This window comes from Strigops habroptila, chromosome Z, assembly GCF_004027225.2.
Source record: "Strigops habroptila isolate Jane chromosome Z, bStrHab1.2.pri, whole genome shotgun sequence".
Lineage (NCBI taxonomy): Eukaryota > Metazoa > Chordata > Aves > Psittaciformes > Psittacidae > Strigops > Strigops habroptila.
In genome coordinates, this window is record NC_044302.2 from 21,290,729 (window position 1) to 21,316,091 (window position 25,363).

The window sequence follows — 25,363 nt, forward strand, 5'->3', positions numbered from 1 at the left end:
CAGGAGTTAGTTTCATAGAATCATAGAATGGTTTGGGTTGGAAGGGACCTTAAAGCTCACCCAGTTCCAACCCCCTGCCACGGGCAGGGACACCTTCCATTAGAGCAGGTTGCTCCAAGCCCCGTCCAGCCTGGCCTTGAACACTGCCAGGGATGGGGCAGCCACAGCTTCTCTGGGCAACCTGTGCCAGGGCCTCGCCACCCTCACAGGGAAGAGATTCTGCCTAAGATCTCATCTCAGCCTTCCCTCTGTCAGGTTAAAGCCATTCCCCCTTGTCCTGTCCCTACAGGTCCTTGTCAAAAGCCCCTCTCCAGGTTTCTTGTAGCCCCTTTAGGCACTGGAAGCTGCTCTAAGGTCTCCCCTTAAGTAGCCTCCTTTTCTCCAGGCTGAACAAGCCCAGCTGTCTCAGCCTGGCTCCATGGCAGAGGTGCTCCAGCCCTTGGATAATCTTCATGGCCTCCTCTGGACTTACTCCACATCCGTTTTATGTTGGGGCCCCACGGCTAAACACAGTACTCCAGGTGAGGTCTCAGGAGAGCAGAGTAGAGGGGGGAGTTTCTTGCTTTTGACACCTTATGAGCCATCCTAAAGCAACGTGGGCACACTGTGTGTGCCTGGCAAGCTCAGCCCTGTTTGACAGCTGGGAATTCATTCATATGCCACACTGAAATTCAGACCGACACGAGCAGCCTGTATTGGATGGCTGGTCAGCAGCTGAAAGACTCCAAGGTACCGAGGATCATGTACTTCCTAGGCTCAACCTGATTCTCTTCTGTTCCTGCAATACTTGCTGTGTGAAGTGCTTTCTGTCTGTAAGCATATGCTATGTGCTTGCCCAGTGTCACATCCTTGTGTGTGTATGCAGTAGGAACAGGCGTTGTTCCCCCCACACTACCTCAGCCACAGTTGTCCCAAATGCACATTAAAGTCTCGTTATGTAGCACTTGAGCTCAGCCTGAGCAAGCGTGAATCAGAACAGAGCAGCACATGCTGAGCTCTGTGGAGATATCTCTGTTAAAGATCAAAGTGGAGAGCTGCTTAGCTGCATGACTGCCGACATGTGGAGGAAGAGCAGAGTGTAAATCCTCTCCTGTTAGTGAAGGCTAACTGTCCAGTATTGCAAGTGATGTTCTCTCTCCTGCTGTTCCTTTCTAGTGACCATGATGATGAAGTTGCAAGCTTGGCTTCTACATCAGGTGGATTTGGTGCCAAAGCATCTACACAGAGGCTGCCTGTGAAGGACTGGAAAGCCAAGACATCCCCACAAGCTTCTCCAAAGCTAAAGCGGAAGGGCAAGAAAGATGACAGGTACACTGGGTTTGCCAGAACACATGTGGCTGTGGGACCAGCTGTGCAGGGCCACAACTTGATTAGCCATTAGCAGCAAGGCCAGGGTCTGAGGCTGGGCAGTGGCCAAGTGCTCCCAACCCTCACCCTGTTTTGCAAATGGCAGTAGCCCCACAGAAGGCATTGCTGGTTACTCAGACACTGACCTATCACCCAGGGTGTGAGTATACCTGAACATGGCCTCCACTTCTAATTGCGTTCTGAACGCTGACAGAGTACCCTTGTCAGCAATATCTGTCGTTTGTTACCTGCTTGCTGCTTTAGTGTATTTCTCAACATGCTCATATGAATGTCTTGTAAGTGAAAATTGATGATTGGAAAGGTCTGCCCTTGTCAAGTTGGACCAAGGTTGTCTGCATTAATGTGAGGAGAGCAGCACAGGGTGCTCTCCTTTTATTGTGTTCCATGGTTTGGATCTCTAGCTGTGCAGATTACAACAAAAATGGGCTATGGCATTAAATTTCTGGCTGTGGTCCTGTGCTGTGATACCCAGAAACTCTTAGTCTCTGAAATGATTTTCATTTCTCCTGCCTCAGTCATTTTAAGGTTGCTGAATGGAGGCTGTCTGGGAACGACAAATGTTTACTTGCCTTCTGGTAGCATTTGAATATTCATAGATGTGTGACTTTGATGGAGGCATGCAATATTAGTGGATTAGTTTAGTGTTTTTCTTTATTCTGCTGTATATGCTGGAGTGCATCACTAGTCTATTCTTGAGAGCTAGAATCATTCTAGATGATTTGAAGCTCATTAATTCTATATTTACAAATAGGCACTTGATTTTAATTTGGAAAATATCAGGAGGCCTTCAAAAGCTGTTTGGCAAAGCCTCCTCTGGCTTTGCATTTCAACAAAACAGAAAAATCAGTGTGCATTTTATGTTGTAACAATCCTTATTAAGCCTTAGTTTAAACCTCCTCCCTGCAAAAGGACCAGTCTGTAAGGAACTTCAGGGCCTGTGAATAGTGCAAATGATGGAGTGTCGGTGCTGTAAGGGCTGGGATTTCATCACTTTCCCCTCACTCTTCATGTTATACTAGGCAAACAGAAGTATAAAAGTATAAGCTAGAGTGTAGAAGCTAAAGCAACTGTAAAATGTGTGATCTGTGTTGGCAGAAGACTTGGCTAATAAGAGCAGTTAATTGACGTAATTGGATTACTACTTTCTCTCTTTTTATTTCCAGGGATGTGAACCAGTCACCAAGATCATCTAACAACCTGGTGAGTCAGAGGTGCTCTGTGTCTGTCCCAAGGGCCTGATGCTTCAGCTCTATTTGCTGTCCTGCTAGAGACCTGAGACAAAGTTTATCCCAGTTCCTTGAAGCCCCATAGGCCCCTGCTGTGCCCCAGCAGGCTGAGATGGAGCTGTGCCAGGGCTTGGCATTGCTCTGCTCTCTGGCAGCGAAGGAGCTGCTCAGTGCTATCCAGGCAGGTGGCTCCCTTCTCACCTCTGCATAGCTTATGAGAACACAGAAATACCTGACATCATCTAAGACACTATCATTCATTCCCTCTTCCTTGCTGAGATGACTCACGTGCATTGGCAGCAGGATAAACTGTTCCCAGAAAAATAAGGTTCACAGTGGGACTGGCCTGTTGGAATTTCTTATCCCTGTTGATAATACCCTCCTATCTGGCAGAAAATGCTCTAAGTTGTGCACACTTCCTAAACTGCTCTGGTGCATTTGCCTCCTTTAGATATTTTGAGCAGGTGAAGAGACAACAAACTATAAATGTGTATTTCTCCAGTTGTTTTGTTATTCATAAATAAGTAAAAGAGCTGAAAAAGTGCTCTAGGAAACTTTCTTCTTACTCCACTGATTACACAGCACTTTCCTAAGTATTTGAGGACATGATTTACATTAGAAAGCCTAAACATTCTTATAGTACATGGCCAAAAGTGAATAGTATCTGTTTTCTTCTGTTTTCTTTTAGCTGCCAGAGGTTTGAAGCAAGTCTTGAATCTAAACAGTTGATATTCTAAGCAACCATTTATGAATTCCATGCAGGGACTTTGTATACCTTGCTTTATCAGTTTGTTTCTTGGGACAAAAGCCTCAGAAATGGGCATTAAGCTGCTTTCTGTTTTCTGCTTTGTGTGTTACACTTCAGTCGTTAGCACAGGAGCTAGTGGAAAGCTTGACTGCCTTCTGATCCTGTTAGAAATGAATCCTTGTCCTCTCCTCACACAGATGACGCCAGAGTTCCAGGAGGAGGTGATGTGCATATTGAGGAGGCAACAGCAGGAGCTTTCTCGGCTGCGTCAGAACCAGATGGAGCTGGTGCAAAGACTCATGGATCACATTAATACTGTTCAGAGCAACCTTATGGGCCACATCGAGAGGCTGATTAGCTCCCAGCAGGAGCAGAGCCGTATCCTTGTGTGCAAATGTTGGGTTGTACCTAAGGAGTGGAAGGCTGTGGGGCAGGCTAGAGGTATGAAGAAGGCTCAGAAAGTTCAAGGACCTTAGTAGCATGGGCCATGAGTGCAGTAAAGTTGCCTGCCTGCAGTGTAACTATTTCAGTTCCTCTCAGTCCCTTCCAAAGGGCAAGAAACTCAGAATGGGGAAGAACGGACATTTTCTCCATGCTACTAAATCTTCTTGTTACCATTAAGACTGTAAGTGCTGCAACGCCGGAGCAGACTAGAGATGCATGTAATATGTTAGCCTGTCAGGCAGTGGCCAGTAATTATGGGATGATCCTTTCCTTGTTTTCTCCTTAAGGCAAGTCAGTACTTGCACCTGAAATAGCATCTGACTGCCATGCTGCATAGCTGAATAGAGAGTTATCTAGTCTGTACCCATATATACTTCTAGTGGTTCACAGGTCCCTTATGTGTTGTCTGAAAAGTACTTTGTTTTGGTGTTTTCAAACCTGATACCAATTATTTTTGTTGTACGGTGAGTAGTGAGTTCCTACATCTTTTACTGCACTGAATTTGGTTGTGTCCCCCAAACTAAGCAGCCTTAGCCTGTTTCCAGGCTGCAACCACTCTTAAACTTCTATGGCATGACAATGATTTCTGTTTTCTCTATTAATTAGTCTTGGTTTTTCGTTTCTCAATGAAAGGCTGATATTTTCAGAGGTAATTCAGATAGCCTTCTGCTGAAGTTGGGAGTCTAGAGCTATACTGTAGTATTAGAATAATTTTTTCCTATTTGTGCTGAATTCTGTCAGCAGCTGAATTCTTTTCACCATTTGTTTTGGACAGTTGTTTTTAGTATTTTTTTTTTCTTCTTCCATGTTTTTTAAGATGTGCATGCATCTCAGTGTTTGTATGTTGGCTCCTTCAGGGAGCTTGGTTGCTTCATGAGATATGACTAGCTTTTATTATTGACAGGCTAAGAAAGTTGGTGCTGTTCAGCCTGGAGAAGAGAAGGCTATGTGGAGACCTCAGAGCAGCCTTCCAGTATCTGAAGGGGGCCTACAAGGATGCTGGGGAGGGACTCTTCATCAGGGACTGTAGCGACAGGACAAGAGGTGATGGGTTTAAACTGAAACATGGGAAGTTCAGGTTGGATATAAGGAAGAAGTTCTTTACTGTGAGAGTGGTGAAGTACTGGAACAGGCTGCCCAAAGAAGTGCCCAAAGAAGTGGTAAATGCTCCATCTCTGGCAGTGGTCAAGGCCAGGCTGGACAGAGCCTTGGCCGACATGGTCTAGTATGAGGTGCCCCTGCCCATGGCAGGGAGTTGGAACTAGGTGATCTTCAGGTCCTTTCCAACCCAAACCCTTGTGTGATTAAGCCTGGGTTGCTCCTGTGCACTATATCTCTCATGGCCACCAATTCCATGCTGTAGAAACATTTTTACCAATTTACTTTTTATGCATATGGGACTTTTTACTTTCTGGAGTGTCCTGGTTTTGGCTGGGATGGAGTTAATTTTCTTCAAAGCAGCACATATGATGGTATGTTTTGGATCTGTGACCAAAACAACATTGATAACACTGATGTTTTGGCTATTGCTAATCCCTTTCAAGGCCACCTCTGTTTCTCATGCTGCTCCACCAGTGAGCAGGCTGGGGGTGGGTAAGAAGTAGGGAGGAGACACGGCTGACCCGAACTGACTAAAGAGATGTCCCATACCCTACAATGCTGTGCTCAGCAGTAGAAGCTGTGGGAAAGGAGGAGGAAGAAGAGGGGGGTTATGGAATTTGTCTTCCCAAGTCACTGTTGAAGCGCTTCTGGATGACTGAACACCTGCCTGCGATGAGTAGTAGTAAATGAATTCCTTGTTTTGCTTAGCTTGCATGTGTGGCTTTTGCTTTACCTATCGAACTGTCTTTGTCTCCATCCATGAGCTTTCTTACTTTTACCCTTCCTGTTGTCTTTCCCATCCCACTGCAGAGGAGTGAGTGAGCGAGTGGCTGCATGGGGCTGAGCTGCCTACAGGAGCAGCTAAGTTAACCCACAATATGTAGGGAACACTGCTGTTGAGCTTCTTTTAGCCATTTGGCTTTTTCTATCATGCTTTCCAGAGCTCTTCTCTCACCTTGGTAATTTATTTAAGAGCATGCTGTTATTTACTGGAACAAATGAGCAATGTTTAATTAGACCCCTCTTTCACCAGAGCTGTAAATTTGCTGTCACTGAGCCTCTGGAGGTGAGGCTAGTGTCCATCTCTGTGGACAGGAGTGTTGACGGTAGAGAGGAAATCTGTTGTTTGTGCTCCTTAATACGCATTCTCAATAGAGAGAAGACTAGACCGACTGCTGACGGAAGTACAGCAGCGCAATGGGCAGCTCCAGGAGCATCTGTCTCAGCAGCTCTCTCAATCCCTTTCCACTGTGGTGTGTAACCGTCTGGAGAGGACCATTCGTGAGGAGATGAAGAAGACTGTACCTCAGTGTGAGTCTTGCTGCCTTGGTTTTGAAGGTGGAAGCCCCATAGCGATTCAAAGCATGCTGTGTACATGTTGGCATTAAATGAAGTAGGGGTTCGGTTACATGAAGACTAGTCGTTTCACTTTAGACTGTTGTGAGCCCCACTGTCGTGTGAGGAGTTCTGGTTTGGAAGGAGTGTGAGGTTGCCAGAGAGGATGTCTTTCCAGGGAGTGGGGTCTGGCCTGCCACTGTAATCCATAAAGCTTCTGGAGTCTGTTAAGTGGAGGAAGGCAAAAGAGGGTAATGATTTTGGAAAAGCTGGGAGTTGACTGGAGGAAACTTAACTTATCTTTGCCCTTCCTTGACACACTAGCAGGATCCATGTAAGAAATGCTGGAAGGAAAGCCTTCTGCAGCCATTAGTGTCCTGCTTGAAGCAGGGCTACCCACTATTCTAGATCAGGTCAGCTGTAACTTTGTTAGGGCAAATCTTGAAAACCTTCAAGGTTGGAGATTTCACAGCCTTTCTCACTCCCGGAGCTGTAGTATACCTTCCTAGCAAAAAGTTTCTCCTAGTGTCCAACCTTGCCTTCCCAAACCAGAGCCTGTGACCATTGCCCCTAGCTGTGTCATATCCAAGAAGAGTTTGACTCCGTTTTCTTTTTTCTGGGTTTTGAAGTGTGACTCTAGGCTTAAAGCTGCAACTGTGACATGTTTGTTGTGTCTAGGCATTTCCAAGAGCATGGACACTATTGCTGGCCAGCTAAATAACACTATTGCTGCCAAGCTCACTGCCGTTGAGGGGACACTGAAAGAAAATGTGGCCAAGCTAGTGAAATCAAAGGTAAGGAGAACTAGAGTGTAGCTTTTCCTGGAATACTGAGTTGTCACCTGCCTGGGTAGCAACTCCTCATACCTCTTCCCCTCACCTGTATCTCCAGGTAAGGTCAGTATAGCTGCCAGGGGTCAAATCTCCTTCCTAGTCTCATCAGAAGAGCAAGCTCATTGTATACTCCCCTCCCTGCTTTGCCTCATTAACCATTTCTTTTATTTACCAAGCTGTTCATTTTTTACTAGACTAGAGATTCTCACTACAGGAATGCTTTTTAAGGCCAGCTCAATCAGCCAAATGGTGAAACCGTGACTGGCTCTTCTGCTCTCCCCTATGTTCTCCATTTCTACATTATTTAGGGAGCAGAAGCTTGTTACTTACCTTAGCTTGCAGAGAATTGTGGTTTATGGGAGGGAAGTAGGGGAAGGTGAAAGGAGCTATGCCTGACTGTGCCAGCTTCCCTTGCTCTACAGCTGAACTACAGGGGAATCGTGATGTTCTCAGGCAGCCCCTCGGCATGCAGATGTTCTGCCTGTGGAAGGAGCTGAGGGAATACACACTTCTGACACTTAGCTGTCCGTCTCTGGTGTGGGTGTGTTACAGAGACCTCTAGTGTTTAGTCTGCAGCACGCTGTTAATTTTCTGGAATCTCTTCTATCTGTGCTTGTTAAGAACCTTACAGATGCTGTTGTGAGGACTATGACTGATACCCTGCAGGGGCAAATCCAGTCATCTTACAGGGAAACATTTCAGAGTGTCGTGTTGCCAGCCTTTGAGAAGAGCTGCCAGTCCATGTTCCAGCAGATTAATGATACCTTCAAGCAGGGTACGCAGGAATGTGAGTAGATTTCCTTCTCTTAGTTTTCTCTGCACAGTATTGTTGCATTAGTGGCTGACAACAAGTTGGCCCAATGCCTTTGCCTTTCAGAGTTTCACTGGTAACTGTTTAACCTCTTAGTCCATCTGTGTTTTCCATTTCACACTTGGGAAGTGGAAGTGAGGAGATTTTTGTGACTGGTGCAGTTGGGACAGAGGTTCACGTCTGTTTTTTGTAGCCCATGCCGTAAAACACTTGGCTTCATTATGTGAATCTGTGACTTCATCTATTGAGTAGTAAAGCCCAGCTGTCAGGGTGGGACATCCTGCCATCAGGAAGATGATGATGGAGTGGGTAGCAGTCCTGCAGCTAAGTCCTCATTTCAGAGGGGTAATGGCTTCAGGAAGGTTTAGAGAAGGGTATGGGGATGATCAGAGGTTAAACAGTGGCTGAACAGTGTCAGGCATGGTCAGGCTGAAAGAAAGAGAAGTATATCCTTAAATAAGGGAAACTGTGCACTGATGTACTGGATACACTGATACTGTGCACTATCTTTCCTGTTAGGAGGCTTGGGATCCAGTTCCTTAGCCTTTTGGGAGGCCTGGCAGGTATTACTCTGCAGAGCTGGTTTCTGAGGGCATATGAAGTTGGCTAGTGCTAGCACAGCAATTTCTATTGCGTACAGATCTTCAGAGTGTCTCCAGCTGCTCTTTATTTTGCACCCTTCCTCTTCCTCAAAAGTTTCCCACAAGTATATAGAGCTTACCTTCTTCTCCCTTTTGATCAGACCAGTTCATAAAATATTTTAAAATACAGCTTTCTGATCTCTGTAGACATGATTTTTCTTTAGTCAGAAATGTTCCTCCCCTTTTTTCATTGGCATTGAACTCCATCTCTAATGCAGATCACAACTCACACTGTGGATGAAATAAAGGTGGGAGTGAGGGTATTTTATCTTGCCCTGAACAAAGAGCACCTATAAAGGTCTGTCATGAGAGAACTTGTGGCTTTGTGGCAATGTAATGTAATGGGGAAATTGGAGGCAGGGTTTCTTGGTTAGCGTAACGCAGCCCCAAACCAGGCTTGTGTGTTCTCCTCTCTCCTGTTCTCATACAGGGGCCCAGTAACTGTTTCTGCTGGAGAACATGTAGAGCCTGGCAGCTGGATTTCTACCATGAACATCTCCACAGGTATCTATGGCATAAATGTCTTCCTCCCTGCTTGTTGCAGATGTTCAGCAGTTTGAGGCTCACTTGAAGAACAAGAATGTACGAGAACAGGAGGCCCGGGACCTGCTGCTGAATCAACTTCGACAGCTCGCCAGCACCTTCCAGAGCACCACGGAGCAGCTGGCTTCCTCTATCACAGCCAGCGTCCATGCTGAGGTGGAGCATCAGCTGCGTATCTTTGTGGGCAAGTAAGTTGGCAGTTGGGCTTGTGGAAAGAGATGTCAGTGAGAGGTATACGTGTGCATGACAAAAAACTCCCCCTGCTTGGTTGTGGGAACAAGTCATTCACCACAAGTAGTGTGGGGCTGCTTGTCGGCTCTGCACAGTTGGGTAGAGCACATGGGCTGGTGTATCTGTTGCCCTCTAGGGCCCAAAACAAAGATCATAGCTGTATTGACACTGCCTGTGGGAGCTCAGGGCCTGCTTTTCACAGGGTCCCACATGCATGATGGAGGACAGAAGGACCCAATGAAGCCCATAAGCACACTCAAGTCTGACCACTTCCTGAAGAGCGCTTCAGAACAGCCTTTTGAAGGCTTTTCTTCGTAGTGCTCGGTCCTCAGACATACCAATAGTTTCTGCAGGCTAGTCTGTCCTCCCAGCTGCTCTGCAGCAATTCATGCTTGGCCGTCCTGGTTCCAGGGTGTGATCCCAGTGGTGCCTTCACCACCTTCACACCATGATGTGTGAAGGCATTAAGATTGGCTGGTGGTCAGCTGCAGGGCAGAATGCCCCTGTCTACTTTAAGCCACTAGAACACGTGCCTGAGCACATTGGGATCTTTGAAGCAGACCAGACTTGCCAGGAAAGCTACCAGATGAAATTCTGGTCTTGCATGGGCTATGCTTGCTCCCGGGGAAGTCTTGCTATTTTCCCAGTGGTAGAGCAGGTTTGATGCTTTGTAAACTTTGTAAGAGTGGAGGATCCAGCTCTTTGTGAGGGAAAGGTGTAACACAACAATAAAGCCTGTGCTGTGAGCTGGTCTTCTGTGGCGAAGTCACAGGCTCAGTGAAAGTGTGTTCTCATTCTAAAGGTGTCATCTGCAGGTGAGGAGACTGCGTCTAACAGATGTAATGTGGAATGCTGAGCCTGTTTGGCGGTTAACCTATAGCTTAGCCTTGTTTGTAACCCAGAGCCATTAAAGATGGCTGTATAAGCAGAAACTTAGTTCCCTGTAAGATCACTTTTCCACACAGAATCCCAGCATCTTCCACGTGCACCCTGGGCCATTGTGGTGTTGGCCACAGAGCTTCCTTGGCAGCATGTTTACAATGCCTGTGCCTCATAGCCACTTGTATTAACCCTTTGGGAGCCATGCTACAATAAGCAAGCAAGCCTGTGCTTTCTCACCAGGACAAGCTTTGTGCGGTGTTCTCTCTCAGTTCTTCACTTTCAGAAATGCCTTTGGGTTTTGGGTTTTTTTTTTTTATTTTTTTTTAGCATGCAGGAGTCTACTTTGGCCCAAGTACAGCGAGTCATTAAAGAAGAAGTGAGCCTGGCTATGAAGGAGCAGCAAGCAGCAGTCACCTCGAGCATCGTCCAGGCAATGCGCTCAGCGGCTGGCACTCCAATCCCTTCCACTCACTTGGATTTCCAGTCTCAGCAAACTCACATCCTCCAGCTGCTCCAGCAGGGACGCCTCAACCAAGCCTTCCAGCAGGTACATAGGCTGCGTGGCAGTGTGCATTGCTGCTTGCTGGGAAATGGAGAGGGGGTAAAAGGGCTCCTTGAGGTGAGAACATAGTCCCACACCAATTTATACAGGAATTGCCTGAAAAGACCCATGGCAGCAGACTGCTTGAGGGGTGCAGTTGCACTCTCATGCAGGTCAAGCCAGAGCCATGCAGATTGCATGATTTGGTGGCAGTTAAGTTTTTCTGCCCTGCCCATCCCCTGTCAGGACAGTGTCAGCGCTCCAGTAAGCCAGAGTGTTTTGCCATCAGCAGTGGCACATGGTGCACCCCTGAAGAACAACGGCTTCATAAGCCTCTCCAGGCAGATCTACCAGCTGAGGCCTGACCTTGCCTTTGCCTTTGAATATGTAGGCAGATCTGTTTCAGCTGCTGTCAACAAGTCCTCTGGAAATAATGGCAATACCATGCTAATGGCTGGAAACATGTCCTGGCTCCATGCTGCTAACTGTAACTTGCTCCCTTCTGGCTGGCTGTGGTCTGCTCAGGTTAGCACAGACACAGGCGTCCCCCGGGAGCCTGAACACACTCCTGCTTGCATGTAGAGCAGGTTTTGCAGAGAATTCTCCCAGAGGAGGCTGGCAAGCCTTTGAGCTGCCCCAAGGCAGAGGGCTGTCTCTGCTCTGTCCTGTGTCCCTCATGTGCCTGCTGTTGCCTCTGTATTTCTAGCTGTGTTTTCCTTGCAGGCTCTAACAGCAGCTGATCTCAACCTTGTTCTGTACGTCTGTGAGACTGTGGATACTGAGCAAGTATTTGGGCAGCATCCGTGCCCACTGTCCCAGCCTGTGCTGCTCTCTCTCATTCAGCAGCTCTCCTCTGATTTGGGTACTCGTACGGAACTGAAGTTGAAGTGAGTATGATCAGGGTGCCAGGTCTGAACCTGTGCAGACCTATTCTGGCTGTGGCTTTTAATTCACTGTCTGGAAGGGGAAGGTGGAGCTTTGATGAAAGCTGGAGCTTCTGTAGCCTGTTACTGGCATGTGAACAACCAGTAGTGACTTGGGAAAAGCTGGAGGCATGGGCATGAGCTTCGCTGCCCAATAGTTAGTGGAAGGGGTACCAAGCTGTAGGTGCTGTTACCTCCTGCATTGTAGTCTGTGAGTATTTGCAGTCTGTGCAGCAATCCCCTTTAACCAAGGAACAAGTCCACTGTGGAGGCAAAAAAGAGGGATGGTGCCATGTTTCCTAGGTAGTTTAGTATCCAGAGCAACTTTTCTCTGTCCTTAATCCTTACTGTGTTGCTGTGCTTTGTGTTGGCAGTTTCTTGTCATGACTGACAGACACGTTCAGTGGGAGGTGGCAGCAGGAGCTACTGGCAGTAATGTCTGTTATATGCTCCAACCAAAGCTTGTGTGACAAAGCAGTGACTGTGCTGATGCTTGCCATGGACATTTTTAGTGGATGAGTCAAACCCCTGTTACCTAAAAACCCCTAACTTGTTAAATTACCTGCAGGTTTTGACCGTGGCTTATATGGAAAAATGACTTAAGTCAAGTTTCTAACTCAATTTACAATAGGAATAAAGCAAGTTAGAAAAACTGAAAAAGAGCTCTAAGTTACAGATGAGCTGGTAACCAGAGCTAAAGCTGCTGCTGTTAAGTTCAAGCTGTTCTTTTAGCACAAAGCTGTTGCAGTGACATATTGGAAGAAGACCTTAAATATATCCCTATGTAAAACAAGACTCACTGCTGAGGATTTTTACTGTTTAATCCCAGACTGGTTTGTGTTGGAAGGGACCTTAAAGTTCATCCAGTTCCAGCCCCCTGCCACGGGCAGGGACACCTTCTGCTAGACCAGGTTGCTCCATGCCCTGTCCAGCCTGGCCTTGAGCACTGCCGGGGATGGGGCAGCCACTCTGGGCAACAGAGAATGTCATTAATAAGTGACTAATTCTGCTTATGCTAAAAAGGTACTAAAGAAAATGCCTACAGAGCTGTGACCAGGTGCCACCTCCTGCACTGCAAGGAGCTCTGGCTTGCCGGTCAGTGTGTCGGCTTCAGCGCAGGCAGCCAGGTTGTCTGGCACATACTGCAGGCTGGAAGCTATAGGCTGCCCTTACGTGTTGGAGGAGAGATAGGTGGACTCTGCTGTGAGTCAGGAACACTTGTTTTCTGATGGCTGAACATGCTGCACTGAGCTTGTGTGGGTGGGGGAGCAGAATTGCACATCTTCCGCCCTAAAATTAACCGAATAGGATTGGGATCATGTGCTGTGTTTGGTTCTCACCCTGGTCTCTCTCCTTCAGTTACTTGGAGGAGGCGGTGATGCACCTGGACCACAGTGACCCCATCACCCGAGACCACATGGGGTCAGTCATGAACCAGGTACGGCAGAAGCTCTTCCAGTTCCTGCAGGTGGAGCCCCACAACACGCTGAGCAGGCCTGCCCGTCGCCTCACGATGATACTCCAGGGCCTGCTCGCTCTGGAGCAGATCCAGTAGTCACTAACCACGTTAAGAGCTCTTGCCAGGAAATCTATCAACGTGTGTGATGTCTCTAAGGCAAATGCCATCTGTGTATAGTTCCAAATAGTTACTGAAAGCTCACTTGGCTTATTTTTCCTAAATAGCCTCTTTTTAAGAGAGTTAAGTCTGTTCTTCACCTGTCCATCCGTCCCTGCGGCCTGGCTGGCAGCCCAAGCCGCATTCAGCAGGAGCTAGTGGATTTCTTACCCCTTTAGTTTGGAATCTGCTCCCGTGAGTGCAGGAGAAAGGAGGCACATGCTGAGCCCTGAGTGAGGGGGCAGCTGGGGATCCGAGCGCCTCATTGACCAGAAACTTGTACCTGTATTTTAGTTGGGGATTCAAAACTCCTGCTCCCTGGTGGGGTGACTAGCTGGGAGGACATCAGCAGAGCACATGGGGCTTTCATTAACTCCAGATCTGCAGTGCGGGCAGGGCTGGGGCTGCATCTGTGTGTCTGGGGTGCCTGGAGATCCTCTGTGTTGAGAGAGTCCAGCAGCAGGAAGCTGCACAAGTCCCTGGGCTTCCATTGTGTTGGAGCAGATGTTCACATTCATCCATGGTTCAGACATCAGTTTTGGGTTTACACCAGGGGTTTTCTTGTTACTTAAATTTTGGATTTCTTTTTTCTTGAAATAACATTAAAAACAGTTCAATAAACAACTTTTTGAGGAAAAATAGTCAAGTGGGGACCTGCTTCTCTTGCACCGTGGAGAGAGGAGTGGATGGGCTGAGGCACGTACTTGATCGTGGACTGGAGCCTGAGCTGAGGGGCTCTGATACCCTTTCTGCCAGCACTGCAAGTCTGTTCTTAGATCTTCCCCATGGTCTCTGGTTAAGTTTGATGGGTGCATCAGTCAGAGGTGGCTTGGGAGCCAGCGATGCTCTGCAGCGCCCCAAGGAAGGCTCCACCTGTGTGTTCCGCTTGCGGCTCTTTCCTTGCTGGAGCCAGGAGCGGGTTTCCTACAAGGTTTTGGGGAGGGGTAGCAGAGGTGATTTGCCCTCCTGGTTTCTCCTTCCTTGCCTGCCTTGCCTTGCCCTGCCCTGTCCTGCCCAGCTTCCTACCGAGGGAATGGGGTAAAGGGGAGGGCTTGAGCCCAGGAGGCCAATACCAGGCCTGAAGCAGGGACCAGCCAGACAAGGGCCCACATCTACTGCTCCTACCAGCCACTGTGTCCCTGGGCTGGTGGGAGATGCGCTTCTTGCCTGGCTGGGCCAGAAGAGGAGCGAGAGATCCCACTATCGGTATGTGCGGTATCTGACCCACGTAGCTGGTGTGAGGCTGAGTCTCAGCTGTGCTCGGCAGGTTTCTAGTCATGAGCACCCCCTGTGCTCTGTGAGAGGCTGAGGTTTCAGGCTTGCCCCGGTGTTACAGCCTAGGGCCTTATTTCATGGGATGCCAGCGGCACGGCACAGTGCTCCCTGGAGCCATCCTGGCTGCCTCAGCAGCCACTGGGCAGCTCTGTCCACTTCTGGGTCGCCTTCCCGCAGGGGACCCCTCCGGGCCTCTTCACCCTTTTAGTGCAGAGACGTCCCGGGTGCGTGCCTGCAGCACTTCCCAGAGTCTCACAACTCTCGTGGCTTGGCCTCGGGAACCCGGCACCGGGCGTTTCGCTGTGACCAGCCCCACGGCAGCTCTTCTTGGGCGTTCCCTCAGCTGAGGATGCACTCGCAGGCGTTGCCAGGAGGTGGATCTGGAGGGGGCCGTGAGCCGCGGGTAGGAGGCGCCGGGTTTGTCCCGGCGCCTCCGGCTCCTCGCTCCGGGACTCTGGTTCTCCGCCGGGGGAGTGCCGCGGGGCGGAGCCGAGGGCGGGGCGCGGAGCTGCCGGTGGCGGCGGAGCGCGGAGCACGCGGGGAGGTTCGCACCATGGGAGGCGGCTGCTGGCGGCTGCTGCGGGCCGTGTGCCCGCTGCTGCTCCTGCCCCTCGGTGAGTGCCGCCGGCGGCTGCGGACCGGGCAGCGCGGGGCTGCGCTGAGCTGCTCGAGGGGAGCGGGCGGAGAGGGTGGGATCTCCCCTGCGTGGAGCGGGGTGACATGTTACCCCGAGGCTCCGCGACCCACCGCGCCCCGTCCCCCGGGGTCCCGCGGTGCCGGGGAGGGGGGACGGCGGCTTCGCTGCGCTGCCGGGGTCCCGCTGCTCAGCGGCGCCGGTGCCGGGCTCTCCCTGCCCGCCCGCCTCCAGCCAGCGTGTGACTCTTTCGGCACATTCTCCACCTCCAGTGAGTCCCGCCGCGCTCTCTCGCACCGTCCGGCTCCGGGCACGGCGGTACCCGGTGGCAGCCCTATCCCGAAGAGGGATGCAGAGGTCTGGGGGATCCCCGCCGGAGGATTAGGGCCAGGACCAAGCTCGGGGCGGTTTTAGAGGTCGCTGGGTGCATGATGCAAGCCCTTTCCTCCAGAAGCGGAGTGGCTGCGCCGGTGCTCGCTGGGGAGCCAGCGGTGCTCTGCAGCACCCCAAGGAAGGCTCCACCTGTGTGTCCCGCTTGCGGCTCTTTCCTTGCTGGAGCCAGGAGCGGGTTTCCTACAAGGTTTTGGGGAGGGGTAGCAGAGGTGATTGGCCCTCCTGGTTTCTCCTTCCTGCCCTGTCCTGCCCAGCTGCCTACCGAGGGAAGGTCGGAAGAGGAGCGAGAGATCCCGCTATTGATGCCTGCGATATGGGTGACCTACGTAGCTGGTGTGAGGCTGAGTCTCAGCTGTGCTCGGCAGGTTTCTAGTCATGAGCACCCCCTGTGCTCTGTGAGAGGCTGAGGTTTTAGGCTCGCCCCGGTGTTACAGCCCAGGGCCTTATTTCATGGGATGCCAGCGGCACGGCACAGTGCTCCCTGGAGCCATCCTGGCTGCCTCAGCAGCCACTGGGCAGCTCTGTCCACTTCTGGGTCACCTTTCCGCAGGGGACCCCTCCGGGCCTCCTCACCCCTTTTAGTGCAGAGACGTCCCGGGTGCGCGCCTGCAGCACTTCCCAGAGTCTTACAACTCTCGTGGCTTGGCCTCGGGAACCCGGCACCGGGCGTTTCGCTGTGACCAGCCCCACGGCAGCTCTTCTTGGGCGTTCCCTCAGCTGAGGATGCACTCGCAGGCGTTGCCAGGTTGTTACTGGCACCGGGGTTTGTCCAGTCCCAGTGGTGAATCCTTGTGGAGCAGAGTAGGGAATTGGGGCTTCTCAGATTGAAGCAGACGGAGCTGCCTTTGTGCCTCTTCCTTTTGTCCTTTTCTTTCCCTGGCTCCGTTCCCCGGCTCCTTCCCCTTCTCTTTATCCTTCCCCGTCCCCCTTCTCTCCCACCCAAGCAGGAGCAGGGACTCCAGCTTGCTGAGCCTTGTTTTTTTTCCCTGCTGTAGTCACAAATTAATCTTTGCTGGTGGGGGATCAGGGCTGGGGACAGATGGCTCCGGGGAGGCCGGGCAAAGCGGCTGGCTCCTGCTCTTCCCCTGTGGTGAACGGCAGCACTGCTTGCGGGGTCATCACATCGTGCCCCACCGGCCTCCTGGGCAGGAGCGAGGGTCTCTCTGAGCACAGTGTCACCACTGCCCGGTGACACCACAGCAGGCAATGGCTGTGGGGGGATCTGCAGGGGCTCAGCTCCGTCTCTTCCTCTCCCCCGCAGCTGTAAGCCAGGAGCCCCTGAGCAAGGCTGGGATGTGCGACACCATCTACAAGGGCTTTGCCAGCTGCCTCATCAGCCTGGGGGACAGCATGGTCCAGAGCGTGCGGCGCCAGCGGGATGAGGGTGTTGAGGAGGTGCAGGAGCTGGACACCATCTGCAAGTGAGTGTTCCCATCCCTGTGGGAGCTGTTGGGATGATGACCGGGTGACCGGCCACCAGCAGTGCCCCAGCTCCTGCCCATCTCCCCAGGTCCTGGGATGACTTCCACGCCTGTGCGAGCGAGGTGCTGTCGAGCTGCCCCGAGGAAGCAGCTGCCATCTGGGAGTCTCTGCGCCAGGAATCCCGCAAGATCCAGTTCCAGGGGAACCTGCAGGAGCTGTGCAGTGCCCGGGGACGCCTGGCCAGCGCCCGCAGCTCACCGGCCGCCGAGACCAACCAGGCCACGCTGCGAGGCTTGGCCACCCCCCTGTGCCCCCCACTCCTGGCCCTGCTGGTCCTGCTGCTGCTGGTGCCCCAGCTCTAGCCCTGTGCTCATCCTGGTGCCAGGGACATCCCGCGTCGGTCCCCCCGATGTTGGCCCGGCACAGGCACCCACGGTCCCCACCGAGCCCACCTCACCCCTGGGCATCCCTCATGGGGCATGGGCCTCTCCAGCAGCTCTTCAGACAGATTTATATTTATATTAAAAGATGCTTTTACATTTCTCCTCTTTGTCTCTCACTAGGGATGCCCCTCACGCCCTTCCCAAGCTCCAGGTATGCTCTGCGGATTGAAGAGGAGGTGCTCCCTGGACCAGCTCCCCGGGGAGGGTCATGGGGAGGGCTGTGGCTCTGTCCCCCCACAGGACTGCAATAGCCTTGCAGAGAGTGTACCAGGGATTCCCACCACCCTGTGTTCCCTGAGAGCTGGTTTTCAGGGGCAGGCATAAAGCATATTCCCTTAGAGCTGGGTCAAATGTTTTCTGTATTTTAAAGAGAAGACACAGGCTGTGTTTCTTTTTTCCTTCCAGCAGCTGCTAGCCTGTCCTCTGATGGGCAACTCCAGCAGCACCAGGCAATTTTCTGAAACAAATCCTCTTTTCCATCCTTTTTATTTTGGTCTGTCTATATTCAGTCCTATTAACGGTCATGGAGGAAACAGGGGTTTGCAGGGAAGAAAGGGGTTTAGTTTTATCCAAGATGATATAGGTGAAAAAAACAGGGAACTAAAGCTCATATCCAGGTCCAGGTGGGACTTGGAATCACAGAATCACAGACTGGTTTGGGTTGGAAGAGACCTTAAAGCTCATCCAGTTCCAACCCCTGCCATGGGCAGGGACACCTTCCACTAGAGCAGGTTGCTCCAAGCCCCTGTGTCCAAGCTGGCCTTGAACACTGCCAGGGATGGGGCAGCCACAGCTTCTCTGGGCAACCTGTGCCAGGGCCTCAGCACCCTCACAGGGAAGAACTTCTGCCTAAGAGCTCATCTCAACCTCCCCTCTATCAGCTAAAAGCCACTCTCCTTTGTCCTGTCCCTACAGGCCCTGATGAACAGTCCCTCTCCAGCATCCTTGTAGGCCCCTTCAGATACTGAAAGCTGCTATGAGAACTTGCTGAATTTAAACCAAGAGGATGTGCTGCTGTTTAACTTGTGTCTCTCAGTGGCAGTCGCTGTTATTCCCATCCCTGGTGCTGGGATATTTCAGATTTTTTTCCCCTAGCATACTAAAACCCATCATGACAAACCAGTTCGCCTTGACTGGGATTGGTGAGGTGACCTCCCCCCTCCAGGGCACAGCAACCTCCCCCTGCCTGACCACCTAAAGGGACATTAAAATTGCCAATGGGCCACCCCATCCAGGGCACAAGATCAACAGCGGTGGTGGCAGTTCTGGCCGGCACATGGGAAAACCATCCCGCTTGGCAGAGGCAGCAGCACCTTGACTGCCAAAATCCTCCGTCCAACACGAATGCCTCTGTGCCATGGCACGCGCGAGGCTTAGCTGCGAGCAGGAGTGATGAGGAAGGCAGCGACGTGCTGTGAGTAACGAGTTGCTGCGGTTCCTTTGATTCCTGGGGTGACACCAAGGCTATTCAAAAACATCCCTGTGCCCAGTCATGGGACGCGGTCGGGGTGTTGATCCCGGAAAGCCTTTGCACACTGGCTCGTGTCTAAAAGCCGTCAGTGTGCGGGTGAGAAGCTCAATTATCGCTGTCCTCCTCGAGCCAGGGAAAATTACTGCTTATTTCATTGCAAAACCTTTTCCTGCGAGGTCAGGTCCCTTACTTCTGTGATCCCCAAGCTCTGGGATGTCACACTGGTCCCCTGACAGACTCTGGGTCCAGGAAATGCTGCCTGGATTGTTGTGTCGTGGTGCATCCTGGGGGGCTGAGCGGTTGCTGCCGCTCCCTCAGATTTAAGGGGGGACCCTGTATTTATTTCATGTTATTTATTTCATTAACCAGCCTGGAGCTGGCTGGGGGTGTGTGTGTGTCATAAAACATCCATGGGGAGGAGTGGGGCCATGCTGCTGGCAGCCTTTGCTGTGGGATGGATGTCACTGAGCCTGGGGCCCGGTGACCCATGGGACAGGGCTCCATCCCAGCTCCCCTCAGCCAGCAGCTGCTGCTCCCTGTGTTTAGTGCCGGCACCGGGGGGATGGATAATCCACCGAGTCTTTCCTTTCCAGTTCCTGACAATCCTGTGTTTAAGGGTGAATTAGTGCAGGATCCCCACATGGTGGCTAAAGAGGATAAACCCAGACGGGCACTGGCCACACACTGCACAGCACCCGGCACCCCACCGGCAGCTCCACAGGGCCGAGAGTGGGAGCTCACTGCTCCCCATCATCCTGCTGCTCCCCATCGTCCTGCTGCTCCCCATTGTCCTGCTGTGGGGTGGCAGGAGGTAGCCAGGGAGCTGGAGTGACACCGAAGTGATGGTGACACCAGCGTGCACCAAACTGCGCCACTGTGATCCAGCCGGGGAGCTTGTGGATGCCTGGGAAGACCCACAGACACCCACCAAATGCTCAGGGTGTTTCATCCTGCAGGCAGAAAGATGGGCTGCACATAGAATTATGGAATCACGCACAGATTTAGGTGTGAAGGGACCTTAAAGCTCATCCAGGTCCAACCCCCTGCCATGGGCAGGGACACCTTCCACTAGAGCAGGTTGCTCCAAGCCCCATCCAGCCTGGCCTTGAACACCGCCAGGGATGGGGCAGCCACAGCTTCTCTGGGCAACCTGTGCCAGCGCCTCACCACCCTCACAGGGAAGAACTTCTTCCCAAGATCCCATCTCAACCTCCCCTCTGTCAGGTTAAAGCCATTCCCCTTTGTCCTGTCCCTACAGGCCCTTGTTCAAAGCCCCTCTCCAGGTTTCTTGTAGCCCCTTTAGGCACTGGAGCTGCTCTAAGGTCTCCCCTTAAGGAGCCTTCTCTTCTCCAGGCTGACCCAGCCCAGCTCTCTCAGCCTGTCTCCAGGCAGAGCTGCTCCAGCCCTCGCAGCATCTCCGTGGCCTCCTCTGGACTCGCTCCAACAGCTCCACGTCCCTCTTGTGTTGTTGCCCCAGAGCTGGACGCAGGACTGCGGGGGGTCTCCCCAGGGAGGAGCAGAGGGGCAGAATCCTCTCCCTCGACCTGCTGCTCACGCTCTGGGGATGCAGCCCAGCACACGGGGGATCTGGGCTCAAGTGCACATTGAAACTGGGTCATGGGGAGCTTCTCATCAACCAACACCCCAAGTCCTTCTCCTCAGGGTTGCTGGCATTTGTTACCACATGTGTCCTACACCCCTGGCTGTGTCACCAGTGTCCTGCACACCAGTGCATGTCACCACACATGGCTTGCACCCTTGGTTATGCTACCATTCGTGTCCTGCAGCCAGCTGGAAGGCGTCACCACATGTGACAGCAGAATATGTCACTGCACAGCCTGCAGACACTGATGGCTCCAGGGAGCCAGAGCTGGGATTTGGGGATACTGGACTAGGATGGGCCTGTGGGTCACCACTGCTTGGTAACCCCCATGGTACAAGGGTTCATAGCAAAGCACTGCCCTAAACTCACCATCTCTGTGTCACCCCTAATCCTCCTTCAAGAGGGTGCCTGCAAGGCTGGGAGTGGCAGCAACGACAGGCATGCCAACTGCCAGGAAAGCTGTTTGGGTGCTCCAAAACCAGGACAAGCAGCTGGTGTCTGTCCTCCCATTGGGTTCACGGTTTGTGGCAAGGGTTTGGGCCAATCCTGCAGCCGTGTCCTGCCATGGGAAGGGTCAAGGTCCTCGTTCCTGGCTCCCCACATGCTGGGCAGCATCTTAAATCAACTGCCCAGGCTGAAACTCGCAGTTGCTGGATGGCGGGGACAGGGACCAGTGGCCCCCAGCACCGGGAGCCTCTTGAGCACCCGATGTACATTGCTCCAGTTATGAAACTCTGGCGACCTACTTTTCACTCCCTGCTTTTGTTCTTAATTCCCAGATATGGCCGCTCTCCAGATTTTGCCCATCAAGGCAAATTAATTGGAGTAGATCCTAATTTGCTCTCTGCTATTCTTTGGGCAGAAGATTAAATGCTCTACAGACATTATCTCCCTCTCTCTTTTCTAAGAGACAAACCTGAAATATTGAAAAGAAAAGGGAAGGGGATAAGGGAAGGCTGAGTTAGGTTGGGCTGATGTTGGAATTTGCTCTTTGTAGTCACAAAAGGGGCTGGGCAGCTGGAACCAGATGGTGACACTATTCTGGGCAGCTCTGTGAGTGAGATGGCACACGTGGCACAGAGACACGAGGGCCAACCTCCTGCCCAACGCCTTTGCCATGCAATGGTTGAATCCTCTGTTCCTTTGACCAGGGAAATTCCTCCTGGAAAAGCTGCTGGCTGGGCAACAGCTCCTTGTCTGTGGGGATGCACTTGAGTATCTCCAACAGGATGGGCTGAAGTTGTGCCAGGGCCACCAGTGGAGGTGGGATGGCTCCTTGCCCTCCCATGGTCCCCAGTGCCACTGTCCACGTCTGGTGTCCCCATGGAGATGCACACCCAAGGCATCACAGAGCTGCCTCCAGCATTGCTGGCTCCCCAGCATGCTGGGGTCAGAGGGAGCACTGGGGGCCACTGCAGCTGTCTGAGCTCGTGCTGCAGAGCCAAATGTCCAACTTTCCGTAAGGAAACACCAAAAGGCAACCTCAATCCCCGTGGATCAGATACAGCGGGAACGGCTGAGCCAGAGTCACCTTTGTGGTGATGTACTCAGGCCCCAGCCTGGCACCCCATCTGCATGCAGCTTTGGGGCTGTTTTTTCTCCGGAGAGGCATATGGGAAGTTGGATTTCTTTTTTAAGCAGCTTTAATTGAACATCCCCCAGCTCTGACCTCTGCTCAGCCTTGCTGGGACAACCTTGAGCTCTAGCCCGGCACAGCGGCTGAGCCACGGGCTCACTGCTGTGTGGGGCTGGGATGCGTCTCGGAGGACATCCGGGTTTCCCACTTCCCTGCGTGTCTGTTCAACAGCAGATGAGTGACTCTGTTCTCCGTTTCTGGCTCCCTATGGCCTGGCACAGCAGGAAGCCACAGGCTCCCCGAATTGCCCCGTGCCCTGGACATACAGCCAAGTCCCAGGCAGCTTGGGGGTGCTGGGGGACGCTGGAGATAGTGCTGGCCATTTCCATCACTCTGGAGGAAATCACAGCTCGTTACACAGCAGGGAGGCTCTGGATTCAGATGGCAGCGCTGCAGGCAGGTGATGGATGCAAAGGGAGCTCCGGAGGTTTATCATTGGAGCTCCCGATCCATGCAGGATTTACCTTGGCACTGGAACAGGCTGCTCAAGGCTGTCTCCAGGGAGCTGTACTTCTCCAAGGAGGGAAGATTCTCCACCTCTCTGGGTGCCTGGCATTGCCCTGGTGATCCCAGCCTGCATTTAGCAGCTTCCACAGGAGAAGCCACGAGGAAGCTGCTGACAGGAGATGTAAAAACCTAAGTGGAACCCGTCCTTGCAGAAGGACGGTGGTTCCCAGGAGGGAGCAGCCAGGCTGTGGGGCCACCTCTCTGCCGCTTCTTCCTAGAGGTCCCTGGCTCGATGGGCTGGATCCTTCCTATGGCTCCAGAGGCAGGCTGCAGGTCCTGGGAGGTAAAAGTTGGCATAGGATTCCTAAAGGGGCAAGCAAGGAGGAGCAGGGTGAGGCTCCTCTCTTGGGAGAGCAACATCTTGGAAGGCAGGAGACAGAACCAGGTGAAAGTCAGTCAAGAAACAACGAGAAGATGACATTCCCTCTGGCAGCAAAACAAGCTGTTAGATGCCCAAAATCAGCACTACTGTATGAGCATGCCAAAAATTATCAGGAGGGAGTGAAAATCAGTGGGGTTTGGCCATATCAGTGCTGGTGGGACAAGGGGCTGAAGAGCCTCCCAGAGGGCTTGGGGCTTCATAGCCTGTTCCTGCTGCTAGACACTTACCCTGCTCACAAAACTTCTTGCCGTAGGTGAAGGAAGGACCCAAGATTGAGTAACAGGCTTCAGGGGTTAACTGACACTGACCCCAAACTCAAAATGGGTGCCCAAACCAGTGGGCAGTGCACCAGACATGAGAGGATGGGTCCCCAAGATCCCTGCCTGCTCTCCAGCTCCATTGCAGGTTTCACGCTCCCACCAGACCTCCTGCAGCAAGCTACCAGCCCTTCCCAGCCTCGTCCCTGTGTAGTTTGCCTGGGTGGATGTGTTGGCTTTGTGCAGATGCCTGGTGTGACGCTCTCTTGGCTCCAGTGGCTCTGGGAGCACTACCACGCCGTGAACAACACAAGAAAGAACTGCTCTGATTGAAGTTCTCAGAAGTCCATGGTTCTGGCCCAAGAGTTCGATAGGTGTTGGCTCTGACGTTGTTGTACTGACAGTTAGTGACTGCCTCACTTGGTGTTCTCAGGAGTTGGTCAGAAAGCAAAGCTGAGAGGAAGCGACTAATAGAAGATGCAAAGCCCTGAGGGAAACCCATACTTGCAGAGTGGTTGTCCATGTCCGAGCAGCTGTAGGCAAGGTGGTGTCGCCCACTGCTGGACACCCATCTGTAGCAGCCAGGCTGGTGAGGAGAGGCACATACTTTTTAATTTGCTGGTGACACCAAGCTGGGATGACCTTGAGAAACAGCCTAAAATAAGGGGATCAACTTTAATAGCGACATGTGCAAGGTTTTACATGTCGGGCACAGGCTAAGCCACCTCCCAGGGACAGTGTGGGAATGTGTGGCTGTGGAATTATCTCCAGATAGAAAATGGGGGGGGTTATAAGGTTGGAAATGTACCAACTGATGGCAATAGCATGCAACAGCAGGTATAACTTTTGACACAGTATGACTTCCTAAGCATTTTAAACAGCCAAAGAGCCCAGGAGTGTTAAAATAAAACCAGCTATTTTGAAAGGCATGGCAGGAGTGTGAAATAGCCCCTCTCTACCTGAACTGTGTCAGGAATGATGCAACAGCTGGGCTGGAAAACAAACCCAATGGTGTCGTGTTTGTGTCTTCCCCAGAGAATGAAGTGTCATCCCTCCCTTGTCCCGCTGCTTTCAGGTCATCTAAGCCTGAAGTGTGGTTTAAGGATGCAGAAAGGGTGTGAGGAAGAAAGTCCACCAGCAGTTACTAAGCAAGCTCTGTGGGTTTTGTGGCGCTTAGAAGCTGGGGAAAAAAAGGGAAAGGAATGTGCCTGGTTATTCTCTTATGGACAAGAGCTAGCCCACAGGGAACGGGTTTTCTCTGTCAAGGAAAAGGGGTGATGCTTCCTTGTGATTTTCTTCCAAAGGGAGTGTTTTCTCAGAGCCCCGCAGCCCAGCAGGAAGGCCCCCGTAGGAACAGCGATCCCAAGCACTGCTGGTGATCTGCTTGGGCTCGGTTTGGCTACAAGAAGCAGGCAAGGAGTTGTCCTTCCTCAGGCAGCCCTTTGGATGCAGGAGTGTGGGGAATGGGAATGCCAGCCCTGTCAGGGGGTACTCGTGCTCAGTCTGGGGGGCTGAGGGGGTCCTGGCACCTCTGGGGTTGAAGGGAGTCCCAGGTCCCAGGGGATGAGGCAGGTCCTGGAGCACTGAGGGGGACAGAGTCCAAGGAACTTGTGAATGTTCCATAGAATCCCGGAATCCCAGCTGGTTTGGGTTGGAAGGGACCTTAGAGCTCACCCAGCTCCAACCCCCTGCCATGGGCAGGGACACCTCCCACTAGACCAGGTTGCTTCAAGCCCCGTCCAACCTGGCCTTGAATACTGTCAGGGATGGGGCAACCACAGCTTCTCTGGGCAACCTCTGCCAGCGCCTCACTGCCCTCACAGGGAAGAATTTCTTCCTTTTATCCAACCTAAATCTCCCCTGTTTAAGTCTAAGTCCATCACCCCTTGTCCTATCACTACAGTCCCTAATCAAGAGTTCCTCTCCAGCATCCTTGCAGGCCCCCTTCAGACACTGGAAGGCTGCTCTGAGGTCTCCACGCAGCTTCTCTTCTCCAGGCTGAACAGCCCCAATTTTCTCAGCCTGTCTTCACACGGGAGGTGCTCCAGCTCCTGATGATCCTGGTGTCCTCCTCCGGACTGGCCCCAGTAGCTCCATG

The 25,363-nt window shown here is 52.1% G+C and overlaps 2 protein-coding genes across 2 annotated transcripts in view; both read left to right on the forward strand.

Annotated features, from left to right (window-relative positions):
* EDC4 (enhancer of mRNA decapping 4) overlaps window positions 1-13,883 on the forward strand; it is a 38,405-nt gene extending 24,522 nt beyond the window's left edge. Inside the window, exons 20-29 of the mRNA XM_030471420.1 lie at window positions 1,156-1,308; window positions 2,532-2,568; window positions 3,540-3,720; window positions 6,043-6,198; window positions 6,901-7,016; window positions 7,677-7,842; window positions 9,052-9,238; window positions 10,491-10,710; window positions 11,428-11,591; window positions 12,987-13,883. Coding sequence (XP_030327280.1) covers window positions 1,156-1,308; window positions 2,532-2,568; window positions 3,540-3,720; window positions 6,043-6,198; window positions 6,901-7,016; window positions 7,677-7,842; window positions 9,052-9,238; window positions 10,491-10,710; window positions 11,428-11,591; window positions 12,987-13,182 — 1,576 coding nt within the window. The 3' untranslated portion in view covers window positions 13,183-13,883. The remainder of the gene's footprint in view (window positions 1-1,155; window positions 1,309-2,531; window positions 2,569-3,539; window positions 3,721-6,042; window positions 6,199-6,900; window positions 7,017-7,676; window positions 7,843-9,051; window positions 9,239-10,490; window positions 10,711-11,427; window positions 11,592-12,986) is intronic.
* Window positions 13,884-14,757: 874 nt separating this feature from the next.
* On the forward strand, window positions 14,758-17,503 carry NRN1L (neuritin 1 like). The gene is made up of 3 exons (XM_030469869.1): window positions 14,758-15,131; window positions 16,806-16,965; window positions 17,055-17,503. The coding sequence occupies exons 1-3, from the start codon at window positions 14,867-14,869 to the stop codon at window positions 17,326-17,328; spliced, it is 699 nt and encodes a 232-aa protein (XP_030325729.1). The 5' UTR covers window positions 14,758-14,866; the 3' UTR covers window positions 17,329-17,503.
* The last annotated feature ends 7,860 nt before the right edge of the window (window positions 17,504-25,363 follow it).